General features: G+C 42.8%; 1 protein-coding gene across 2 annotated transcripts in view; it reads left to right on the top strand.

Annotated features, from left to right (window-relative positions):
• pald1a (phosphatase domain containing paladin 1a) overlaps positions 1 to 21,849 on the top strand; it is a 56,151-nt gene extending 34,302 nt beyond the window's left edge. Inside the window, exons 19-20 of one of the 2 annotated variants that reach the window (XM_073489693.1) lie at positions 9,195 to 9,350; positions 19,536 to 21,849. In XM_073489693.1, coding sequence (XP_073345794.1) covers positions 9,195 to 9,350; positions 19,536 to 19,685 — 306 coding nt within the window. In that variant the 3' untranslated portion in view covers positions 19,686 to 21,849. The remainder of the gene's footprint in view (positions 1 to 9,194; positions 9,351 to 19,535) is intronic. The other variant, XM_073489694.1, reaches the window with a different exon arrangement.
• The last annotated feature ends 1,940 nt before the right edge of the window (positions 21,850 to 23,789 follow it).

Below are 23,789 nucleotides of genomic sequence, written 5' to 3'. Positions count from 1 at the left end.
GCTAGCTACTGTCACTGAACAAATACCTACTGGGAACACAATCCCAGTGAGGAAGTCACTCAAATGCCAACCATGTGGGAAATGCAGAAGTCGTGACTTGGTGGAGTCACTCCAGGAATTGCACTTTTGCGATGGCCCCAGCGAGGGAAGCCATGTTTCATACGTGAGGACAGTTGAGCAACAGATGAATCCCGTGTTAACGACGCCATAACTACTCCCGATGTGCCAACGGCTCACACAGTCAGCGAGGAACATTCAGATCTGCCTTGTCCAACATGTTTTTCTTTCCCAGAGTGGGACGCAAAATGCTTTCTTCCTGCATTCTGTTTCTCGAGGTAATCATTATGGCAAAGATTTTATATGTGCTGGCGGTAAATTGAGGTCAAAAATACATTCTTTGTGAATATAATAACGGCTTGAAAGCATTACGTACAGAGATTGACGTGAACAGGTGTTGCTGTTTGTGTGACTCATCCTCAGTGAGGACAGAAAAAGTAATCAAGCCTTTAGGCACAGCAACAGCCACACGTGTATATAATAACCATTAGACAACTGGAAAAGGAATGTTTTATCCTGAAAAATGGAGACAAAATCTGTATCGCAATCGGGGCAAAAACTGTAGGGTGGCGCAAAAGCATCGTGGTTCCAGACCTTTGATTTGCCGCCAACTCTTTGCCGTCTGTGTTTTGTGATTCAAACACATCTCGTGTGACGTGAACATAGCTGTGCGGTTGTAAGCTCACTATACAGATATCAGCGTAGAGGCTAACGTGTTCGTGTTAATTGAAAACGTTTGCCTGTTTGTGGGTGCTAAGTGGAACCATCCAATTCTTAAGGTCGTATCCACCGGGGATCTCTAAATGTCTGCTCCAGCTTTCTTGGCAGCACTGTGGCTAACAAACATCATCATCTTCGCAGCAGCTTTGCGGCCTCCTCAGAGGATAAAAGCCGACCATCAATACATTTGCTTTCTATTAACCGCCAGCAGCGACACAAACATCATTCGGTAGAAATTTGATTCGAAGAACTCCAGTGGGGTTTTGAGCATTGAATGTCTGATGAGCTGTAGCTCGCAGACATACCATTTTTAATGCCCCAGTGTTGGGTTTGCATGCGCAAGATATTTTGATAGCCCCGTAAATGATTGATTCACAGTGGGAGTCGACATGAGCTCCCTTGCCAGGCATGTGCACGTACAGAATGTACCATAATGCGTGCGGTTACTGTGGGCAGATATTCCAGTCTCTGTGTAGGCTAAGTTGATGAGCCCTGTCTCCTCCTGTGGCTTTTGTAATCTCTGCTCTCCAGACACGTGATGCATCTCGGCTTGTTCTTCTTCTGAGAAATTGGCTCTTTCTCGTCAAATGCTTATTGACGATTGATTTTACAGTACATTCCTTCAGTAGGGTTATTTTTTTAGACTTTTCTGTGTTAGACAGTTCGGTTAAGTATTCAGTTTGGATATTAAAGTGAGGTTGAATCTATTCTGATAGAGATCATAACCCGCAAGACCTTTTCTTGTAACGTCATGAGAAAATATCTGAACTCCTCGCATTAATTTTCATGCCCTTGGCTAGATGGATAGATTGTTTGATGGCAGATCTCTTTACACAGATTGACACAGCTCGCCCCTAAAATCCACCTCAACCTCCACTTCATGATTTAATCAGCGTAGTGTGGCTGAGCGACTGGAAAAAGACAGACAGAGGATTGGAATCTGTAGAAACCATTAACATAAAGGCATCTCCTTCCCCTCCTCTGACTGGCTGCTACATGGCCTCTGCGCTCCTTTTTTTTTTTTTTTTTAAAGAAGGAGTTTTGGGCACCATCTTGATCCATAAAGATCAGTTCTGCAGCTTGAAGCCAGATGATGTATAACTTGGATTGCTCTGCTACTGGCCAAGCTGGCAGGCGGCAGACTGGATGGGTGGATGGTCGGGTTTTGAGGGGAAAAAACCCCAAAAACATCACATACATGAGCTCGTTGGCTTCATGCAACTTTATTACCCACTAATAATAATATTATACCTTTCTAATGAAAGTTAGACTGCTTTACACAGACTTCTACATAAGTTAAAATACATATAGCTTTTAAAAAGTAGACAGGATAGAAAAGAAATAATGATGATAGGAGCTTTCACTTAGAGCGTAGATGGAGCGTTAACCAACAGAGTGAAGGTTCGATGAGGCTCCATTCCAAACATTGGGAAAACTATTTTTTTTGCCTTACCACATTGCTGGATAGTGCTGCTCAAAAAATGTGCCAATAGTTTCAATAGAGAGGATGCCTAATGTAGAGCACAATCATATTTTTCATTTTGACATGCTATAATTTAGCACCAGTATTGTATGGCATTCACAAGAGAGCACAAAAATAGCAGTAAAGTTATTAAAATTGCCTGCTGTGAAAGCCTGATGCTGAAAATGAGCTCTGAAGTTGAAATGAAAGGCTTTTAAAAATATGTTTTACCCCTTCAGCAGCTGTGTCGATACCCCAACGTGTCTTTTGGTGCGTTTCAAGACCAATGGATGTTTTAAAGACTGGTAAAGCGGGCGCAGGGGTAATGAATGTTACCACCCAGATGTAAGTTAGCTTTAACATCGCAGCTCGGACGGATTAAAGTTTAGCCGTGTTTGAAATTGTAGAGTTTTAGCCGTCCAAGAATGGGAATTGTAATAACCGTTAACCTCTTTTTAGTTATGAGCCGACGTGGTCAGGTCAGAGCAAAGGCCAGAGAAATGCATGTGAGCATTTGAGATTTTAAATTGTACGTTTTTAGTCATTTTAATGCAGAAATGTTCACATATATCTTTAAATGTCACTCATGTCATAAAGTTTAGATATGGCGTCTGTCGGCTTGAATGGAAAGAAGTCTAAAGATTTGCAGTTGGGTGCTGGTTTGTAATGAACCCACCTGAACATCAGCACGTATACTTGACTTTGAGTTGTCTGTTGATTGAGTCACGGAGCCATGTGTAGGCTGCCTGTCCACTCCAGGCAGGTTGGGGTTTGGTTTAGGATTTGGGTGGGAGGTGTTCTCGCAGAATCTCATGAATGGCTGCTTGTGCAAACCTGGGTGGGAAGGGCCAATATGGATTGGCCTTTTTACCTCAGCAACCCCATCAGCTGGTAATTGGCCCCATATGTCAAGCAGACGGACGTCTCCATAATGTGCACTTCTCAGTTCAGTCCTCGCCCACATGAGCCCGGAGACCTTTACACGGTTGTCTGCCATCATTGAGGGATTAAACTGTGGGAATAAAGTTTATAGTACAAAGCTCAATGTTCTCTTTTTTACCGAGCCAGATCCTCTTCAGATGATTTCCATTGACATTTTATGTTCTCATACACCCACACGTTGTTTCCTGCTACAAAATAACCCCTGACGTCAATCATCAGTGTCCTCTTGAAGCTGCGAAATCTTCCCATATTAGAAAGTAAAGAGGAGGAAACTCAAGCGAAGAGTGAACAGAGTAAACAACACTCTCAGTGTTTCTTGAGGTGGCTGTATCTTTAACCAGAAACAGAAAACAAGCTTTCAAGTCCCAGCTGTGAGGAAAGACCACAAACTCGCTGACTGTTTTCATACCATTTGGCGACTTCATCTCCTAATTTACTTAACTGAATGACCAATAAGAGGGCTGTCTTTTAGTGGCTGCCTCTGCTGCTGATTCAACATGCTCAGCTGGCTGAATGGCTGCCAGTAAGAGCAGATCAGTGCCAATGCTGCCTGACACACCACTACAACTTGAGGCAATAGGCCATCCCAACAGAAGATTATTGCCAACTGGGCACTCACCGCATAATAAACCAGCTGAATTGGGCCTTCCAGGCAAATGTCAGGGGTCAAAAAAACAGCTGATACCCAGCAATTGCTTTCCCAATCCTCCACTCTTGGACGTCTATTCGCTTTTCTGTGCTGTCTGATGTTTTTATCACAGCTTTTAGTGCGAGAGTCTCAAAGTCGAATTGATAAACTGGCCTCTGAGAGAGATGTCAGTGCTGTCAATGCCTTTCACACACATGGACAACACTGCTGAGTGATTCACTGCGGGAGATGAAATTAGACAAAAGTTGCTAGTGCCCTCAAACACTGTGATGATAAATCAATAGCACTCACCAGCTAAGGACTGACTAACATCTCTGTTAGTATGTGTGTGGAAGGAGAGGGCTGGGGTGGGGGTGGGGGGGTCACATCGTCGCTGTGATTTCAGCCCGTAAAACTTTTTGTACGAATGCTGAGCGCTTTCTGACGACATGAGATTTTCAGATCGACCCGTTATCCCTTTTACATCGAGGACCACATGTTGGACTGCCGAACATGTGGAACCCTTTTATACCAAAACCTCGAGACGCGCCTGTTTACACAAGACACAGGCACGGGTCAGGCAGTGTGTCTCATAAGTTGGTGGTGTTTATCTTTAATACACCTACACCTGCGGGCCGCAGGCTGTGACGTTTATCCTGGGATTATTGTGAACTTTCTGACGTGTTTGAATTAAAGGACAGACTGAAATGGTTGCCCGGGGCGGTCTTGAATCACTCGCAGGTATCGAGGGCATTTATGCTGTTGCTCCCAAGTACATTCCCTTTGTAAAGGGAGATGATAGAGAGATTGTTACATAGAAGTAAAGTTTTCATTGCCTGAGGTAATTTTGCCTTTGTTTGTTGACAAGGGAGACCACTCTGTGAATCATATGGTCTCAAATGACTATTCGAGACTGCATTGTCCTTGCATCCACTTAACCGTGTTATGGACACAAAGCGTCTGCTCCTCAGCAGGCACATTTCCATCAGTTTCGAACTGATTTTCTGAATCGTTGTACACTATGTCTGCAAAGTGTCTTTATGTGAGGTGCATTAGCGTCAGGAAAAGCATCTCTTGTCCTCTCTTTACACTTTTTTTTCTTTCTCTTTGCTTTTTCTTACTTCCAAACAAGAAAACTAGTTTGATTACATAAGTTAGCACAAAGTCGGTAAGAAATAAAATAGCTAGAATGGCATTCAGTAGAGCGTATACCTCCACTCAGGCCCATGTTTCTAATCTGTGCTGCTTGTACTGAGGAGTAGGAGATGAAGGTTTCCCAGTCATACATTTAACAGAAAGCTGTCACTTCTCATTAGTGGTAGCTCGGCCTTCACCTTCCTAACCGCTCACTTCCACATTGTCCTCGCTTAAAGCTCTGCTCGGCCAACCAGCATTCCTAGACTCTCTCGACAATGGTATGCGGTCTGTGTTTGGCCGGCCTCCCATCCCACCCGGGACCTAGCAGAGCCGAGGACGTTCATCATCACACCTCAGCGGTCGGCTGACTTACGGCTTCACCTTTGATAGCGAACGAGGACTGACCGGTCGATTCTTTTGGTCTGACCAGACGGGATGAGAGGATACTGTACTTCCAACTTTTTTTCCCCCTCTTTTCTGTTTCGCCATCTCAGCAGAACATTTTCTCCTTTATCTTTGAAAGATTATGAAATTGCTTCACCTTTTGGAATTAGAAATATATATTTTTTTTATCATGTATAGCAAGTAATACATTCTTGACTTGACTCAGCAAATAGCTGAGTATGATTATCAGTACAGTACAGGGTTTTCCCAGAACTTAAAAAATGTAATCCATGCAAACCCAAAGCCCTTCAAGGCTGTCTCTTTTACATGGAATGGAAGACATTTACTGGTTCTTCACCACATCTTCCCCAACATTGTTTTCTGAAGGGATTTCTGAGAGTGCACCAGAGTCCACTCAACCACACACATGGCTCGGTTGATGCAGACAGACAGACAGATGGCAGCCACAGAATTAAGGTTCTGCACATTGTAGAGGTGTGATTTATGTAATCTCTGCAAACTGATCTGAGAACATGTGTGTTTCTACATATGTGTGTGTTATGAGATCGGTATTTGGCCCTGGCTTGTGCGCAGATAGCTGGCAGGCTTTGGCACTGTGGATTTTCAGGCTACGAGATGAAATGCTGAAAAGCCCCCTGGGGTAGCAGGGCGCACAGGGTAATCGGGTTCACCAGTGTTCACCTGCTCTTGCCACTGTGGTCAGCGTGGACTGAGAGAGATTGGAGAAAGTGACATCTGTGTGTGCTTTCTTTCTTCCTCTGTGTTCTGGGGGACTTGATAAGCAACAGACAGCATATCTACTGTTTGCCTAGGTGTAGTTTCTCCTCCGCTCTGCTGCAGATGCTTGGAAAACTGGGATCCGACCACGGCTGTTTGGGAATGAACAGGAAACCCTACTCATTCCCCTTCTCTCTCTATTGCGTCATTCAGCTCTGGAATGACTGTATTATGGTGCACAGTGCACATTTTTCAAATTACCCTGAGTGCTAGCCCACCACTATGGTAAACTTTCATTATTCTCTGTGCAGCCCCCACAATGTCTTTAATATACTTCCCTAAAATGCTGCTAGCTGTGTGCAGATAAGCTGTTTTCTCTGTTTAATCCATCAAAAAGGACTGTTTTGACTGCTCTGATTCAAGTGTTTTTTGAGGCTTTAGCTACAGTAGATGAGTGCTGAGTCCTGAGTGGTATACGGCTCTGAATACAGATGTGAATGCACCCAACACTCATCGAGGACGCATTTGAGATCCAATCACTCGGACCACATTCAGGGTAAATCTGTGAACAAAGACATTTTATTGACGGTAAACATGTCAAATTTTACAAAATACAGTAAACCGTAACCAGTATAGACTACTTCTGTGAGGCCTGTGGAGGAAGTCCCCAGACTCCATTGAAAAATCACTCCATTTTTTGAGTTGTCGAGTTATGAGAAACTTTATAGCCTCTTATAACCTATATCGGCTTTTGTGAGGACACACAGACCACAAGCATACAAACGCTCATTAGCGGTTGAAGAACTGCTGACAGTTCGTGGAGCTACACTACACCTCGTCCCTTCTTGTTACTTTCTCTTAACACCAATTGACATATTATCCAGTCCAGCACGCACCTCACACTTAGCGACACACTCATACAGCTGGTTGGCAGACCTTTTCACTTGACACCTGGAAGTCCTCAAGGCTCTTAGCTACCAGGAAAAAAGAATAAAAGAACGTTATTAAGAGGAAAAACATCATGACACCGACTCGTCACAGTTATGAAAGCCTTTTTGCACTGAGCTCCTCAGAGCCTATAATTGAAGAGCAACCCAATTATCACCCTTACTTTGTCAGACATGGCATGTAAGGGTGCTGTTGCAGAGTTGCTTCTTTGCTAACTTCTGCTTTGCTAGGTTACTTTCTACAGTGTACGGTCGACTGGCACTTTTACCTCTCACCCCTCTGTGAACGGTGCATAGTCCTGTGAGAGTACTATTATCTTGCCTCTGGAATAACAATCAAGGGAATTATAGGAGCATCTCATACTTTGGATAATTGCACTGTTTTGTTGCTTCTGAACATAGGGCTTTGCCATGAAAATTCGAATCATTTTGTAATTATCATGCCACCACCATGTAACTATGGTGTTTATTGATAAAGCAGTAGAGGTTAAGGGTATTTGGAAGCACAGGGAGTAAACAACTCTCGCAAATGCTAGGGTGAAGCGTGGGTGACGTTTTTGTACATGGCTTACCAGCTGAGCTCCTTCCAAATGTCAAAACTGCTTTCTGCCCGTGGGGTTTTTCTTCAAAGACAAAAGGGGAGAGAAGATAAAAGTATACGATACGAGAGGATGGTCTACCTGTGGAGAAAGTTTCTTACTTCGCTTTGTCGTTGCTGTCACATAACTATGATCACCCACGCTGTATAAATGACAAGGTACCGGGAGGGCTTTCAAGCCTAGGCTGGCAGATGGTTGTGTTTTCTGTGTCAAGGTAAGTACAGGCATGAAAAAGCAGGATACACTTCGTACAAGGTGACTTAGTATAACCCATCTCTGCTTATTTATGTAGCTTTTTAGTAAGCGTGGGTGAAAATAATGGCAATCACAATCCAAAATGTAAACTACGATCTTTTCGCTCAAATTTGAAATGGCCTGCAGGTTTCAGCCAGACTTGAAATAGCCGATGAATTTCTACATTTGCACCATTAAAACACTATATTGCACTAAGGATCGTCCTTTAGTCAGCGATGTTATGTGAAGTTTGGAAACCGAAGTCAAAAGAGGACGTTAAATACGGTAATCTGTTAATACTGCTGCGTATAAATGGCCATATTTGAAATCTACACAGTTGATTTCTTGTGTAGAATAGTTGGGGTTAATCGTAAATAAATCTCCAGCGTCTCTTCAGGCTGAAACATGAGCTCTTATCCCATTTTCATACTGAGCATGGTATTACGACAGGTTTCATCGACTAAATTACTGTGGTTTCTCCTTTTTAATGATCTTATTATGTCTCTTTCTAAGCAAAGAGTGTAACACCATGAACTTGTTGCTGAGAGCTTTCTCTTCCTCAGCCTTGTTTTTTTTTTTTACTGTGTATTGCCTATTTATTATTCATAGCTGTTGATGTGGACTCACAATATGTGTTTGCTGCTGTGCCTGCACTTACGAGGACACAGACCCTCTGTTGGTTGAGCTGGTGGCCTGAGGGAGACTAAGATAAACAATATTATGTTGGCGCTAAGCGGAAATAATGTCCATGCAGGCAGGGGTGGGAGGTTCGAGGGGATATAGGAGAAACACAGCGCAGGAATGAGGATGTTACATAAGCTCGACACATGCCTAATCTCATTGATCGTCCAAGTTCGCCACACATGTCCTCGACCACTGTACGCTCAACATGAATGGTGTTGGCGCATTTTATTTCTCTTTTCTGTGTGAATTTGCTGTTTGCGGATTTTTATCCGTCACTTTCCTTTGGTGTGTGGTTGTTCAGGACCAGTTTGCATGCTATTTTATCAGCAGTATCCACAAATATCAGTGAGATTTGGTGGCGAGTGGGTCACTGAACAATAGATTTGTTTGAGGTTTGGACCCTAGAAAAGCATTTTTGTGATTTTCCTGCAAATTACTACACTTACATTGAATGGAAGAAAAATAGGCTAATGGTCCCTCTTGATCATGTTTGGTGAAAGTCTGCTCTCTGAGTGCGACATCATGCAAACAGAGCTAACAGGCAGGAGGCAATTAGGGACATTTAAATGGTTACGGTACAAGAGAGACAAACTGCCTCGGTTTTTGATGCTTGTGAATCTATTAGCTACTGACCTCTGTTGTTGTTGCTCCTCTTTTCACAGATCAAAAGTGGCAAGACGGAGAAGGAGTGTCAGCAGCTGCTGCTGAGGAGCCTGCAGTACCTGGAGCGCTACATGTACCTCATCCTCTTCAACACATACCTGCATCTAGAGAAGAAAAACTCCTGGCAGCGCTCCTTCACTCTGTGGATGGAACAGGTACATGATCTCCGCCACATGTCTATCTCACTTTTTCCGGATCCGCAGCAAAAGTTAAAGGGGTCTATTCTGGGTCGAGACCCATCCTCCATCCAAGTTACATGGAAATCCGTTCAGTAGTTTGCAATGTAATCCTGCTGACAAACCAACAAACAAAGAAAACAAACACAGGTGAAAACATAGTGTAAGCTCCTTGGCTATTTTATTCCTGTTGGTACTGAACTGCCCTTAGGAAAATATCAGACAAGCTGTGCAAACTAAACCACCTCTGCAGGTTGGGTCTGTGCAGAGTAACTGCAACTTTCCAACAGTCTCCTCTGCCCACGCTCTAAACACCCATGAATATCAGGCAAAGTAGTCAGTTGACCTATGAAAAAGGCGACAGATGTTTTGCAGGCAGTAACTTTGTTTGACCTTGTGTGCATTTAACAAACATGGAGGACGAAAAGGGGTCCTCAGGAATATAGTTAACCACCTGGTTTTATTGCCTTTTCATAAATATCTAACGGTGTTGACAAAAACTTGAGACACATTTTGACTAACCACAAAATAAGAATAAATACTGTTGTAATATTCATTCATTCTGCTTTTAGTTTTAAAGATGTTTTACATTCTGCTCTTTCATCTGGAATATGTTCTATGTTATGAGATGTTATTCTCTTGTTTTGGGACAACTGGTTTTGTGGCTACTGGGCTGACATACAGTATAATCATATAAATTATGAACAAACGTGTAAAAATGTTACACTTGCTTAATTTAATCGTGGTTGATTGTCTGTTGGTTGTATGAATTTTCAACGAAATTTGCCCTTTTCTTAGTGGGCCGAAGTCTCAAGAAGTGGTGATTGTTCCATCTTTCGTATTCTTTCTTCTCAAACTCCAGAAAATGGTTGTGGAAATAAACTGCTGCGAGTATTAATCAATCAGAACAATTCCTCGGGGATAAAATAATGTCCCGACTTTTGAATACGTCAGGCTTTGCCATCAGGCACTAGAAAAGGGCAAGGAGTAGCTGCTGGTGGCCTCTGAGAATAATTTGCACTTTGTCATTCGCTGCTGTGCACTTGTCATTAAAATCCTGGTTGGGGAACGAATCTGAAATCTCCTACGATGCTGCGAGTGTCGACCACTTTTCTTTTTTTCTTTTTTTTTTACACTCAGTTTGTGCACATTGTAAACTGGTTACCAGAGTTTCATCTGGGTTTTCCTGAAGGAATTTACAAGCTGGTTCTGGTTCTATTGTGGCCTGGTTCCTCACACACGGAACTTCATAACGTCTCGGCTCTTTGTTTTTGTTGGTACATTAATCGTTTGGCCAGCTGTGCCCTCTACAGTAAAGTCGAGAATTTATGTGCATTCCAAACAAATGAGTAGTCTGTAAGTGGTACCCGACACACACACGCACTGACACAGACACACACACACTGCAATTAAAATGTATGTTGCAATAGGTTAAACTCACATGGTGGTAAAAAATAAGCAGTTTGGCAGGTTGACAAACCACATTCAGCGTGATCAGTTGAAGCCGCAGTGCGCAGAGTAAGTAAACAAATGATGAATCTGCATTAAATGGTTTCATTTGCATCCAGTGCATTTGTTTTTAATTAAAAGGTGTTATCCCAACTTTAGCACTGAGCAAAACCTCTTAAACCAGACCTGTTAAAACCTCTTAAAGCAACATCTAAAGGTTCTGTTGGAGTATCCAGAACTTATGCTACGAAGCTAACAAACAAGCTTTGGTCATAATTTGGACCTCGGCCTGCTATTCTTATTGGCGAGCAGGCGTCCTGGAGAAACCCGGCCTGGAAAGCCTGGAATGTTTGAAAAAAATCACTGAATTGAAATCTCTTCCTTCTTTGTCCTTTATTGAGGTGGGATAAACGCAAAGAAAAAACGCGGAATTCCAAAATAGACTCGAACAATAGCTGTGCAAACAATTGTCACAGAAATAAACGCGGTCAATCAGGTCATATTCTTCCTGTTATGAATAGCGAATATATGTGGTGCATCAGAGTGACTCTAATGGCCCAGTTATGCCATGAGAAAATACAGGCATGCACACACGGAGCAGGAACGCTCGACGGTGAAGTAGGCAGCAGAATACACTTGTCACTATCGGATATTTCAGTACTTTATCGTCTTGGTGTAGCCCCTTTGTCCCTTTCTGTCTTTCTCTGTGTTCATAGCAACTAAAACAAGGTCACATAGTGCAATTTATGAAGCCAGTCGCATACCTTTATCAGAAATCATAAATATTCAGCTCTTACCTTGTTTATAAAGAATAACTGAACTGTTTGAAAGTCCTTCAGCCGTTTAGATTTCTAAAACAACCTGTAATATAACCTTCTTTCCCATGAAAATGATTGTTTTTTTAAAAAGAACTGCCATTTCATCATTCTGTGCAACTACCTACTCAATGAGGAGAGATTTTCAGTACAAAGCCCAACAAAATCAATGTTTTTGTGCAACTTTAATTCATGGAATTAATTGTAAAAGATCGGAAAAGCAATGAAATATAAAAGAAAGTATTGAGGTTGCTGTGATGCCCTGTATTTCGTTTCCCTCCAGAATCACCTCAAACATGTCATGCAGAGTGATCAGCTCTCTCTCTGACAGTTGCGATCAGTTGTGCGTGAAGTGCTGCCCGCGGCGTTGTTAAAAATCCACTTTAAAGTCGCGCTCCTCATATCTGGGATCCAGCGAAGTCGCCATGCAACTTACAGCCTCTAATCATGCGGTCTTTGTTGTTTTAACACCGCGGTCAACAGACGTCTCAGTGCTCTCACCGAGGCAATCAGGTGAGCAAATGCCACTGGAATATCTTGCAAATTGCGACTTGTTGTCTTTGTTCTTTGGGAACCAAACCACGTTGCCAGAGTCGTGGAGAACGTGATGGCTGTGGTCTCCAGGGGTTGGACAGAGCGTGTCCGATACCAATGTTTGGCCGAGACATCAGTTCATCCCTAGCAATAACTTTTTTGCAACAGAGGTTTTGCAGTAGAAAGATGATGACATATCATCATCTTTACAGTTGATATCTTGAACGTAGCAGCTATGAAGGAGTCATGTTTCCTAGCTACTCTTTTAGCTCTGGTTTGGTCTCTACCAACTCTGACTCTTCACCCTTGAATGCTCCACTATGTCCCTCAACCAGTTGCTAACAGATGCTCACCAACATCAGCCACAGAGTGCAGTGTTGGGGATGCTTCGTCACTGCTGGCTGAAACTCCTGTGAAGAGCTCATCAATGTCACATTACTGTCCTACTTCTGGTCGGAGATGAACACCGACTGTAGCTAACAAACTGAACCTCCTTTTTTTTCCTCTCCTGCTTACATATTTGTTTTGCAAACATTTACAGCACGTCATTGACAGTGTGACCGTAGTGTGTGTGTGTGTGTGTGATAGAGAGGTGAGGTGGCGGGTCCCTGGCTTTGATTCAGACCTACGATGTCGCGGCTACGTGGCACGAATGAAAAAGCAGAAACCTGCTGTGAACATAAAACAGAGAGGAAGGCGTCAGGGTGAACATAATGGAAGTGCACACTGCCAAAATGTCAGAGGAAAGTCATCCATTAATGTCTCTTCAATTCTCCTGTGCATTTCTGTTTTATTCTTCACAAGTATACTCATTTTGAGCAGCAGTGGTTTGTTTGGATTGAATAGAAAGAACAGCTTTAAATCACAGAAAATGTCTGCAAAGTGCGGAGCACGAACGCAAAACTGTTGAGCACAAAAGATTTTATAAACGCATTTAAACTACTTATTCGAGGTGAACTGGAAGTTAACACGTACCTGCAGCAGCTAGAATTTGATTTGAACCAGCGTGACTCGGTGAGGGTGAGACGGCTGCTGAGGCAACCAGTCTGTCTCACGCTGTGGTCTGGATTAGGTGTTATTTTACAGAGATCGTTATTCTGATTCATGTTTTACGCCAGTGAAGGACTGACAGAAAGAACTTAGATATTCAAACATCCAAATGTTTTCTGTCCTCATGGATTATGTGAGTGTTGTCTTTGCTGTTCTCTTCACATATTTGCCTTCAGTGTTTAATTGTTATCCTAATCTCATGGAGAGCTGCAATGATTAATCGATTACTTGTCAAAAGTGAGGCTTAACAGTGATACATTAGTTTAAGCAGTAATAAAATGTCTTTCTAAAAGGATTTCCGGTAATATAATCACCATTAATGCATTACCACCCCAAATTAAGTCCCACTGGCAACTTGTTTAAGCTTGTTAAGAGGAGCCTAACGATATAAATGTTTTAACTTTCAGCACTATGGACTTGCTACACATGGTTAGATCGGTCGTTCAGTTCATTTAACTGAAACCATAACAACCAATGAATAATTCATTCAGATTTGGGGAAAAAGGTGGCAACTCCCTACCTTTAGAGCGGTCATAAAATCCTAATTTGTGTCTATTCTTCATTAATGTACTCCCCTGCAAGCTCTTCAAAAGAATCAGAGAGGGTTTTTCAACCAAGTAAATGCTTGTGAATATTTGAATATTGTCCTGTCCGTCAAACAAAAAACATATCTTCTTTCGACAGGAGCCATATTTTCTTTTATTCATGCCCGGTGTTGTTGGGTATGTTTTTTTTCTTCATGTTGCTGCCTACAAAATGACAGTGTCCCCACCTTTTTCAGTTTAGTTTTCAGCCCAGGAAAACATCTGGAGTACAGTGAGGCCAACAGTTCTGGTCAGACGGAGCACAGTTTTTGCAGCGAGCGGCGTCTTTCTCGGTTGTTTTCGAAATGCAACTGAATGTAAAAGATAAAACTCCTCTGTGGCCGTAACATCTTTGGGTTGTGGGACGTACTGATCAACATTTATCAACACTTTCTGACATTTTATAAAACAAATCGATGAATGCAAATCATTTCTACATCCACTTAACGCAGTCTGACGAGAAAGTCGGCACACAAAATGTTCCTCGAAAAATAGTGCAAAGCTTGTGGCGCTGCATAACGAAACCTTTCAGATGTGCAAAATTTAGAGTTCAACTAGTTAATACTGATTTGACTGTGTTCCCAAATAACGTATAAGAGAAAATAAGAAGAATCTCTAAAAATAATAGTCAAACACAAATATAGTGCAGGAAAGTCTTGGTGACATATAATACGTTCCCCCCCTCCACCATCAGTATTGTGATGAGTTTAGTGGCCCACTTGCATCAGAATCTGGCAGCAGCCCAACCGGTCTGACCCGACCAACCAACCCAGAGGCGCAATCATTAGCCTATCACCAGTGACCGTGGCAGGATCATTAATGACAAACTGCGAAGGCCGGGGGCGGCAGTCGGGGGTCATCGCCATCCCTGGTTGTGCATTTGAAGCTGTGGTTACACAACCTGCCAGATCTGAGCGGTACAGTCCGTCCTGCATGTGTGTGTGTGTGTGTGTGCGCGTCGATTAATTTGATATTGTACAGCGACTGAAAGCAGGAGCACACTGTTCCCAGTAGTGCAGAGCAGCAGCCTCGTCCAGCTGATAGTTAGCCTCTGGTTTGTCTGGCCTCGATGCTTCTGTTCAGTCGGATAATTTGAACACAGAAATGTGTTTCGTCTCGTTTCACTGCAGGATCAAAGATGCTGACTAGCGTGTAACGATGCAGGAGGCAGCGGGACACATTCAAAGCAGTGTATCTATCGTAGTGCAGGAAATAAATGCCACATTACTGCAACATTGTGTGCATATTGGATAAATATTATCCCTAGCCTCATTACCCCGTGTTGCCATGTGGTCGTATAGTGAGATCAGAGCAGAAACATCAGAGGAGTTATTGGAATTGAAATCCATGTTTGCTAATCCAAAACACGGCCCTTCACACAATGGCAGGACTTGTGTACAGTGCATACCACGGATGCCTGCAGGAGAGGTACCCTATCAGTCACTCCAGCTGTTTTGATGTGTGGCACAGAGGCCTCCCTGTCCCCCTGCACGGGCCCGGTATGTGCACCCTTTGAGATAGCCGACTGTGGGAAAGACCAGCGCCTCCTCCCCGCTCCCTCGTTTCTCTCCAGTCGCTCCAGGCGCCTAATGAGTATTGGCGTTTGAGATCTGTTCAATGCGGCATGAAAGACCAGCTTTGCATGGTGTCACCCAGAAAGTCCGTCACCACGCACAAACAACTTCAAGGGCACATTATACAAACACAGTGGGGCAAGATGCAGCGATTTACCACCGAAGATCAGATCTGCTTTGATTTTATTTATTTTTTTCTTTACTTTGATGCTGTTGTACATCTCATGCTGTTGTCTTTAGCTGGTCTTTCCACATCAGCAGCACCCTGTAGAGCCATGACAACTTTATATTCATTGAAGTTTCACATTATAAAAGTGAAGATGCATTTAAATGAGTTGTGTTACATTCCTTTTTTAAGTAAGTTTCGCCCAACTGTCGAAATTAAAACCTGAAAACAAACAGAGGGCAGCGTGTCACCAGAGTAGCTGCTAACTGTAGCTAACCATACCTGCCAACAGCTAGTTAGCTCGGTTAGTCGTGCATCTAGCTGTCCCGACTGTGAGCTCGGAGCCCCCAGGGGAGTGTTTGTGTTTACATCGCGAGCACAGGAGCTTATGAACGGGACTGGACCAGGCTAGCTGGTTAACATGCTAATTTCAGTAGATTTCTCTGCAACACAATACAAAGAAGTCATATCGTCAAAACTATATGTTGCTCTTTTAAATCAGAGCAAATCAGAGCAAGAAACAAGCACAGTAGACTAAAAGGGAATAGCTTATGGTAACAAAATGGTGTTTCTTTGGCACTCGAACCTTCAGCATTGCAGCCTCCTTGCACTATAACTGAACCAGAGGAGGATAAACGACACATAAGGTAACGGACGACATTGTGCATGTTATTTTCCGGCACCTATATCTGGAAACAGAGCATTCATACATACTGTTGATCCAGATGGTCAGTACGTGATATCATTCAACCAGAAAATCACTGAAAAACGTTCAGCAGAGCTTCTGAGCTTCAAGGTGGCAACACTAAGTCACGCACGTGGTGCATTGACCTCTGTGGTGGAGAATCTTTGTGATGGGAACATACTGAATATATGGATGGATTCACGAGAAGCGAATTTTCTTGCAGGAGTGGTTTCTTTGGAAGTTTTGATGCCCCTTTCTCTGCCACGTCTGTGTCAGCATTAAAACCCATTCGACTGTGACTGCTAATAAATCCAACCTGACTGCAGCTGGCGTCTGTTGTGAGGGAGCAGACTTTTCCGAGGATTTGATACACAAAAGATAGATGTTTGGTGGAGTGTTCACCGCATGCCGTCACCCATCATCCTCTTTTTAGGAGGTCTTGAAACCCTCGAGATGGGCCTTTCGAAACACAACTTTTTTGCTGTTTCAGATTTTCTACTCATCGCCTATTTAGACAGCTGCTCTGTGGAGAACATGAGTCAGGTTAAGTGTCCTGGTTAACAGCTCAAACCCACAGTTTCTCTTGGGAGTCCCATCCGCTGACTAACGGCTCAGCTGCACCCACTCATTTGTTCCCACCAACGAGCTCACACACTGGCAGTCCGCCTGGCCGGCGTCCAGGAACGCATCAGACACAAACATGAATGTACTGAAAGATCCATCACTGCTTGTGTTCGCCATAAAAAGCGAGATTAAGATGGGAAGCCGCACGGTCACGGGTTCTTGGAGAGACGGCTCGCAGGGCTGAGGAAAGGGTTTGAACCAGCGTCGACTCAAAAAAAAAAAGCAAAAGTTTTAGCGTTACATGATATCTATTGTGAGATTTGATTTTGCCCGGTCAGCAAGTTGGTAATCTAGACCACACTCTGCGGTGCCTTGTGTTTATTTCTTCACAAAGCTGGCCAGCAAAGCTATAATCATTGTAAGTGAAAGGGATATCTTGATACTATTATTCCTGTTCATTGTTCCATTGTGTCCTCCTCAGCACTCAACCTGACAGGGCATTTTTAAGCAGCACCTCATACAGGATTACCTCACAGCCTCGAGAACATAACCGCACTCGCATTCTTTGATTTTTTTTTTTTTTATAATTTCAAGTATGCATCCACAATCGGTGCCCTTTTTTCATTCCAGCGTTCTTTCACTCTGAATCTGCAGACTTCTTGACTGCCTTAGGAGGGAGAGGTGAAATGTTTGCGGCCACGTTGCCTCGATTGAGTTTTTTCCTTGATCTCCTGCAGTGTCTTAGAAACATGCAAACAGCTTGTGGGTCAACTGTGCTGTGTTTAGATTGCAAACTGAGAGTTTAAAGCTGCCCAAAATGATCAGAAATCCTTTTTAAGATCAGACTTTGGTTACTCGACGCTTCCTTGGAGCTTCTCCCGCAGAGTAAACTGGCCAAGCTGTGGCACCTCTAATGGGGTATTCAATCTTTAAGTCGTCGTCCGCTGGGTTTATTTCTATTTGTTTGTGTTGTTTGGCTTTACGGCCAGATGTTTCTGGTTGTCCGTGGTGCCTCCCATCAGTCCTATGGTGCTCGACAGCCGCGGCAGATCATGAGTCAGCGTGACCTAACATGGACATTGAACTCTGTCTCGTGGGAATTGTCAAAGTGGTCCTGGCTGCACTCATTCATTCAGTAATGACTCAGAGAAACTGAATAACATATACCGTTGCCATGGCGTTGTCCCATTACTATGCTTAAGGACGAGTCGTCGGTGTATGCGTAGTCCACTGCATATTCATTGTAAACACTTTAGAGGAAGCTCTTTATAGATGTTCCTCAGTGGGAAAAGTGTTTTTATCCAAAGCACTCATTATGCTTTATCATTATTCACCCATTCATTCACACGCATATGTAACGAGTGACAATGCAAGGACACGGGCTGGCCATCTGGAACAATTGAGGTTTGCTCAAGAGCCAGAGAGCAATCCGCCATCGCCACTCCTGTGATTAGTAGATGACCCATTCTGCAACCCGTCCAGCTGTTCAACATTTTACACACACACATACGCAACATTTATTTACATCTTTTTTACATTTTTAGATAAAAAACAACGTCAACTCAACCCACTATAGCTTTTTTTTCCCAGGATGACAAAGGCATGACCCACTTTAGCTGTTCTCACCCTCAGAGCCGGAGTCAGAACCATGATTTCGCCACCCTGGGGAGAAAAATTGAATATACATAATATTCCTTTCTGAAAGGGCAAATTCTGCGTAATGAGCAGCGTCGAGACAAAGTCGTGACTGAAAATTAATTGGCGACCATTTAAGCAAGAGTCTAATCGATGAAGTCACTTATAAAGGTCAGACTCCCAGCTTCTAAAAGGTTCGGATTCACAACGTGTTTGCACTGAGATCTTGCGTGGGGCATTTTTCACTCTTTAACCCTAAAAATGATTGACGGATTAATGCAGATAAAGGGAAGACTACCCCTCTATCTGCATTAATCTGTCAATCATTTTTATGGTGAGCAAATTGCAAGTTTGGGGACTTACAAAAGATACATTGAAATGATTATCCCAAAATTACTAGGAAATTTTTAAATATTAAAATGCCTTTACTGTCACGTCTTTAACTCATTTATAAGGTCTAGCATGACCATGCTGTGACAAAAAAAGCCATTTTCTTGGAGTTTTCTTTTAATTTTTATGTCTACTTGGATCCGTATCCAAAGACCACCTCTAACAAAGTCAATTTGAGTCCAGGAAGCACTCCTACCCTTACATTTTCTTTTTAAGAATTATCCAAATCGAAGGGGCAGAGCCCGACATATTCTGACTTTTACTTGTCTTCCTAAACTCAACAGCTCCAGTTTGTAATGCACACTACCTGTCGTCCCAGATGAAATCACCCTGGCATCATTAGGGAAGACATTATTGAAAAGTCTGAGCAGTAGCTTTTGTGAAGACTAAACAAAAATCAGTGAAGTGGCCCTTTGACTAAACTTTATATTCTGTGGATTTTGCTTGTAATGTATTATTTTTACATTGTGGTGTTTATGTTTTTACTCAAGTGAAGGATCTGAATACTTCTTCTACCACTTCCTGTTGTTTCCAAACCCACAGTAGATACCTTTTTATTCCAATGTCACAGCTGCACATGAAGAAAAACCGTCGGATAACATGTTTGAACTCTAAAAAAGTGGCGGTCAAGCGTTTGTGTGGTCATGACGGACAAATAAAAAAATGCCTGGCTCGCCGTGTTGCCTCTTCATTAACATTTCGTGTGTTTCTGTGGTAGGTGGCTGCCAGAGCCGGAGTTTATGACATCCTCAACCAGCTGGGCTTCTCCGAGTTTGAAAACCCGAGGGACACGCCGCTGGCCAGGCTGCGCTGCCGCTGGCAACGGCAAAACATTCAGTCACTTCCTTTCCGAGGGGAGTTCATCTGAGAGAGGATCACTGTGAACGCACCACACCAGTACTGTGCTTTTCAGAATAAAAGACATTTACATTAACGTTGTTACGCCTTCTATATTTACCCCTGTATTATGCATCACTTCATCTATTGTTTGTGTTACTGCTTCTTCTTCTTTTTTTTCTAACCCACTGGCGATGTTGGCCTTTTGTTGTGTTTCATTGTCGAGCCTTAGCAGAATGTTGCTCCTATATTAGAAGTTGATATTTGTGCCTTTGCATATTTTTTTTTTTTATCAATTGTAGAACATAGAATTTCAATGTACTAATATTTATGTTACTTTTTTCAGAATCAACTGTCTTACGTTCTCACTTTTTGAAGACGAGACAAGCTTTTAAAACTTCTGTTAGAATAAGATGGGAGTTAAGTGTTGTTGTTGAGGAGAGAAGCAAATTCCACTGTGGTGTCAGCCAACAATTATGGCTGTATGTCACAACTGTTTGCTGTCGTGTGACCTGATATTTTCCTTGAGCCCTTTTTTCTTTCTCTTGCGGGCACAGCTGTCATCAGTGGCTTTGCGTTTATCCGACTTGCTTTTTTAAACTTTTTTTTAAGAAGATTCCTTGTGTACATATGAAAGCTGTTTTTATTTAAATGTTAATGTCTTTCTAAAGCTGGTCAGAGAGGATGTTTTGGAGAGGAGATGCTTTCTTTTGCTTCAGTATAACGGCAGTAATCTGTTGTACCCGTTTCTTTTTTACATTTATTTACATGGCTCATGATACAGGTACTAACAGTACAGCATGTCAGTTTTTATGCTAGTTTGGTTTTACTTTAAAAGCTGTTAATGTGTCCTTTTATTTGTTAACGTTTGAACGATATTGCATACTTTTTCTTCTTCTTAAAATCGAAATTGTCACATCACATCCTGGTCCGACTGCGCCCATTATCCTACTGCGAAAGGGGGTAAAAAGCGGGAAATTGTTTTTGCACGTGGGAGGCGAGCCCTTGCATTAAAAGTGGCAAAAGAAAAGGTAAAAGCTGCTAGTTTGTTTACGTTCGTCTTGTTAGCGAATAGGTTAGGGTGACTTGCCATTTTCAGCGGGTAGGATGCTAGCTCGGACGTTGTTGTGTTTTCTGTAGAAACGGCAGACTGAAAGAGAATACAGACTGAAATAGTCAGCCAGTTGACCTTACTAACACAGCGGCCATGTTGTTCTGACATCACATTCGGGGTGGGAAGCTAAAAGTAGCTTCTGTTAGACAACAGCTAACGTTAGCATTCAACCACTTCCCAGCCAACATAACAGTTTAATAGTGTTTCACAATATGATAGGAAAGCAATAAATTAATTCTAAAATACACATCAACACACATTTTGATTCGAGATTTGGGCGTGTTATGCTAGCAGTGGCTAATGTAGCCTCGATGTGCTAGCCTCAAGTAGAGATGACGGGCAATGCTACAGAGGTATGGTTAGCTTTTAAACCCTGGCGCCTATATTCCCCACAATGCAACTTGGCAGCAGACAGTTTTGGTTGGAGATTCAGCTGTGTTATGCTAGCAGCGGCTAATGTAGCCTCGATTTACTAGCCTAAAGCAGAGACGACGAGCGGGCTACAGAGGTCTGGTTAGCTTAGACCTGTAAAGTGAAGGATAAATGTACCTTTTAACCACTTGGTGGATTATTGTTTAGTGTACCTACACATCCAGAATAGCTTTTTACTCTACAGTATTTCTTTAAACGTCTTATCACTTCTTTGTTTGATTATTTTGTTCATCTTTAATTTGCCAATATGCTTTCAGTTGTACAGTAACTCGAAGTGTGCTTTAAAAACCATGAATCCTGCCTTAAAACCAGAAAGATAAGCCAGAAAAAAAAATCCCTCCTCCAGATGCCTGTCATTATGTTTTTTTTTTTAATCATTTGTCTTTCTCAGTGTCTGTGTACTGCATATAATCGATTCAGACAAGTTGAGCAAAAAGGTTCTGATGATAATTTGTAAAAACCCATCTTCGTGTGACTTGATAACACCAGTACATGTGCACAATAACACCCTAATGTCTTAGCTATGATTTTAATTTAACGTTTTTGTTTTTTAAACAGCCTTTCTTCATAGAGGCGATGCATTACCCTTTATCCACTGTGTGTGCCGCTTATTTCTTCTTTGGGGGCTAAAATAAAAAATTCAAAAAGATTTAACTGTCTGTGTTTTGCTTTTTGTATCATTTTATTGTGGACTTTTCTCAAGCCGATCCATCTGTGTCAAGGATTTGGGTTTTAAAAGTGTGGGAGGATTTTCAATAAAACAACGCTGCGCAGCGGAGCCAAATAATTGTCTCTTCCCTCCTCGGCTTCCTGTCTTTTTTCCTCCTTATCTCGGCATCATCTTTTGCTCCAGATACGCACCGCTAAGACTCCGCTCGTATATCCGGATGGCCTCTTTGTCTTGTGTCAATGCCAGCCTCGGAGAGCAGAGGAGGTTATGAAGCATCGGGCGGCATACATTTACACAAAACAGATGATTCATTGTTTGGGCTGAAATCTTAACATATTCCATATACAGTAATAAAGAGCTTAGGCAGATCAAAAGACTAATCTGAGTCGCCTTTTGATGTGGACAGGTAAGGTCTTAATTAAAAGAAAAAAATATGGTCACTCTCTCAAGAATGGAGGGCTGTGTGGGGATTAAAAGGCACCGGCCGGCACATCAGTGAAGCTCACTTGGCTTTGCTGGCCTGCTTTGAAAGGCTGATATCCCAGATCACTTCCCGTCTTGTAAGTGCATAGCAGGCTTATCTTTGGGAGCACGGAAGTTGTTAGGATTTTATCACACCACAGCCTATCCTGGATTATTGTAAATGGAAACCAAGTGGTTCAGATTTGAAACGCTCCTTTTATAGTTCGTCACACTTTGTTTCCTTTTCTGCATCATCCCCGTGTTTGGGAGATAAACACACTTTTAACAGAGCACGGTGTCAGTTTTGTAAAAATTCTCTTGACTCTACCAACAGGGACAAATTGGTTAAAACAACATTCGGATATGGAGAGGGGCTATTCAGTTGCAGCATGTGGCCAACTTGACTCCGGGTCAAGATAAGCCCAGGACATGAAGACCATGCTTGGATGATATAGCGGCCCCTTGCCTTTGAAATCCCTTCCAGACTCATTGAGATACTCCCCAATGTGAAACTCAAGCTAGCGGTTCTGAAGGATCCCGAGATTACGGCGGACAAAGAGCGGCTTTGAGAGGTGAGCGGCGAGAGGGGATGTAATGAACTTCATGTGAAAAGCTTCCCTCTGCAGATGAGAGAGCTGTTCAGGAGAGGAGGCACGGTGCCGGCGCGAGGGGTGCATGGGTGCACCGGCGTTCCTCTTTGATTGTTCTTGTGTGGATAAAGGCAGCATCACAAACACCTCGGAGACGCGTGTTCCTGGCCCCTCGCAGGGATTTGATCAATAACAACACTATGAAAATCTTTAAAGGGATGTTCTCAAATATGTATCAGCAAATAAATGTCCAGGCCCTTATTTACTCTGGGCAATAACACACAATCCCTGATAGGCCCGGTATTACACACTCCACTGAGCAAGGTAATGAAAAGTCTCCCGTGGCAGGATGAAAAAATACTGACTGACTTGATGGAGAGCTCTTAAATGCTCTTTGCTTTCCTCCATTCGATCTTTTGAAATATATCCCATCGATTAGGGTTTTTCTTATTTAATGTTTAAGTGGTTTATTATCTCGTGAGCCGGGCCGGACCTAAAATACATAACAAGATGACAACGTCCTAAAGCGGAGCGACCGATGGCAGCATCTTAGAAGTAGAAATACTTCCAACACAGAGCTCAAAGTGAGGCAGTGTCCAATTGGTAAAATGGTTGATTTTTTAGTCTTATTCCCAACTCGTCAAATGCTGATGCTCTGAGATGGCATCCGACCCGACCTACAATCCCAAAGCAGCAGTATTTGACGAGTCGGGGATGAGACTCAAGACCCAAACTGGATATTTTTTCACAGCAAGCTGGGCTATCTCCGTCCATGTCTGTGGTGACCGAAAGAGGCATATAAGCCAAACTGTGATGTTTCCCCAACCATAACCAACTGGCTCTTGTTTTTTATATGCGGCTTTGCAG

The sequence above is a fragment of the Pagrus major genome, chromosome 20 (genome assembly GCF_040436345.1).
Source record: "Pagrus major chromosome 20, Pma_NU_1.0".
Taxonomy (NCBI): domain Eukaryota; kingdom Metazoa; phylum Chordata; class Actinopteri; order Spariformes; family Sparidae; genus Pagrus; species Pagrus major.
This window is presented reverse-complemented; position numbering and strand designations above follow the sequence as displayed.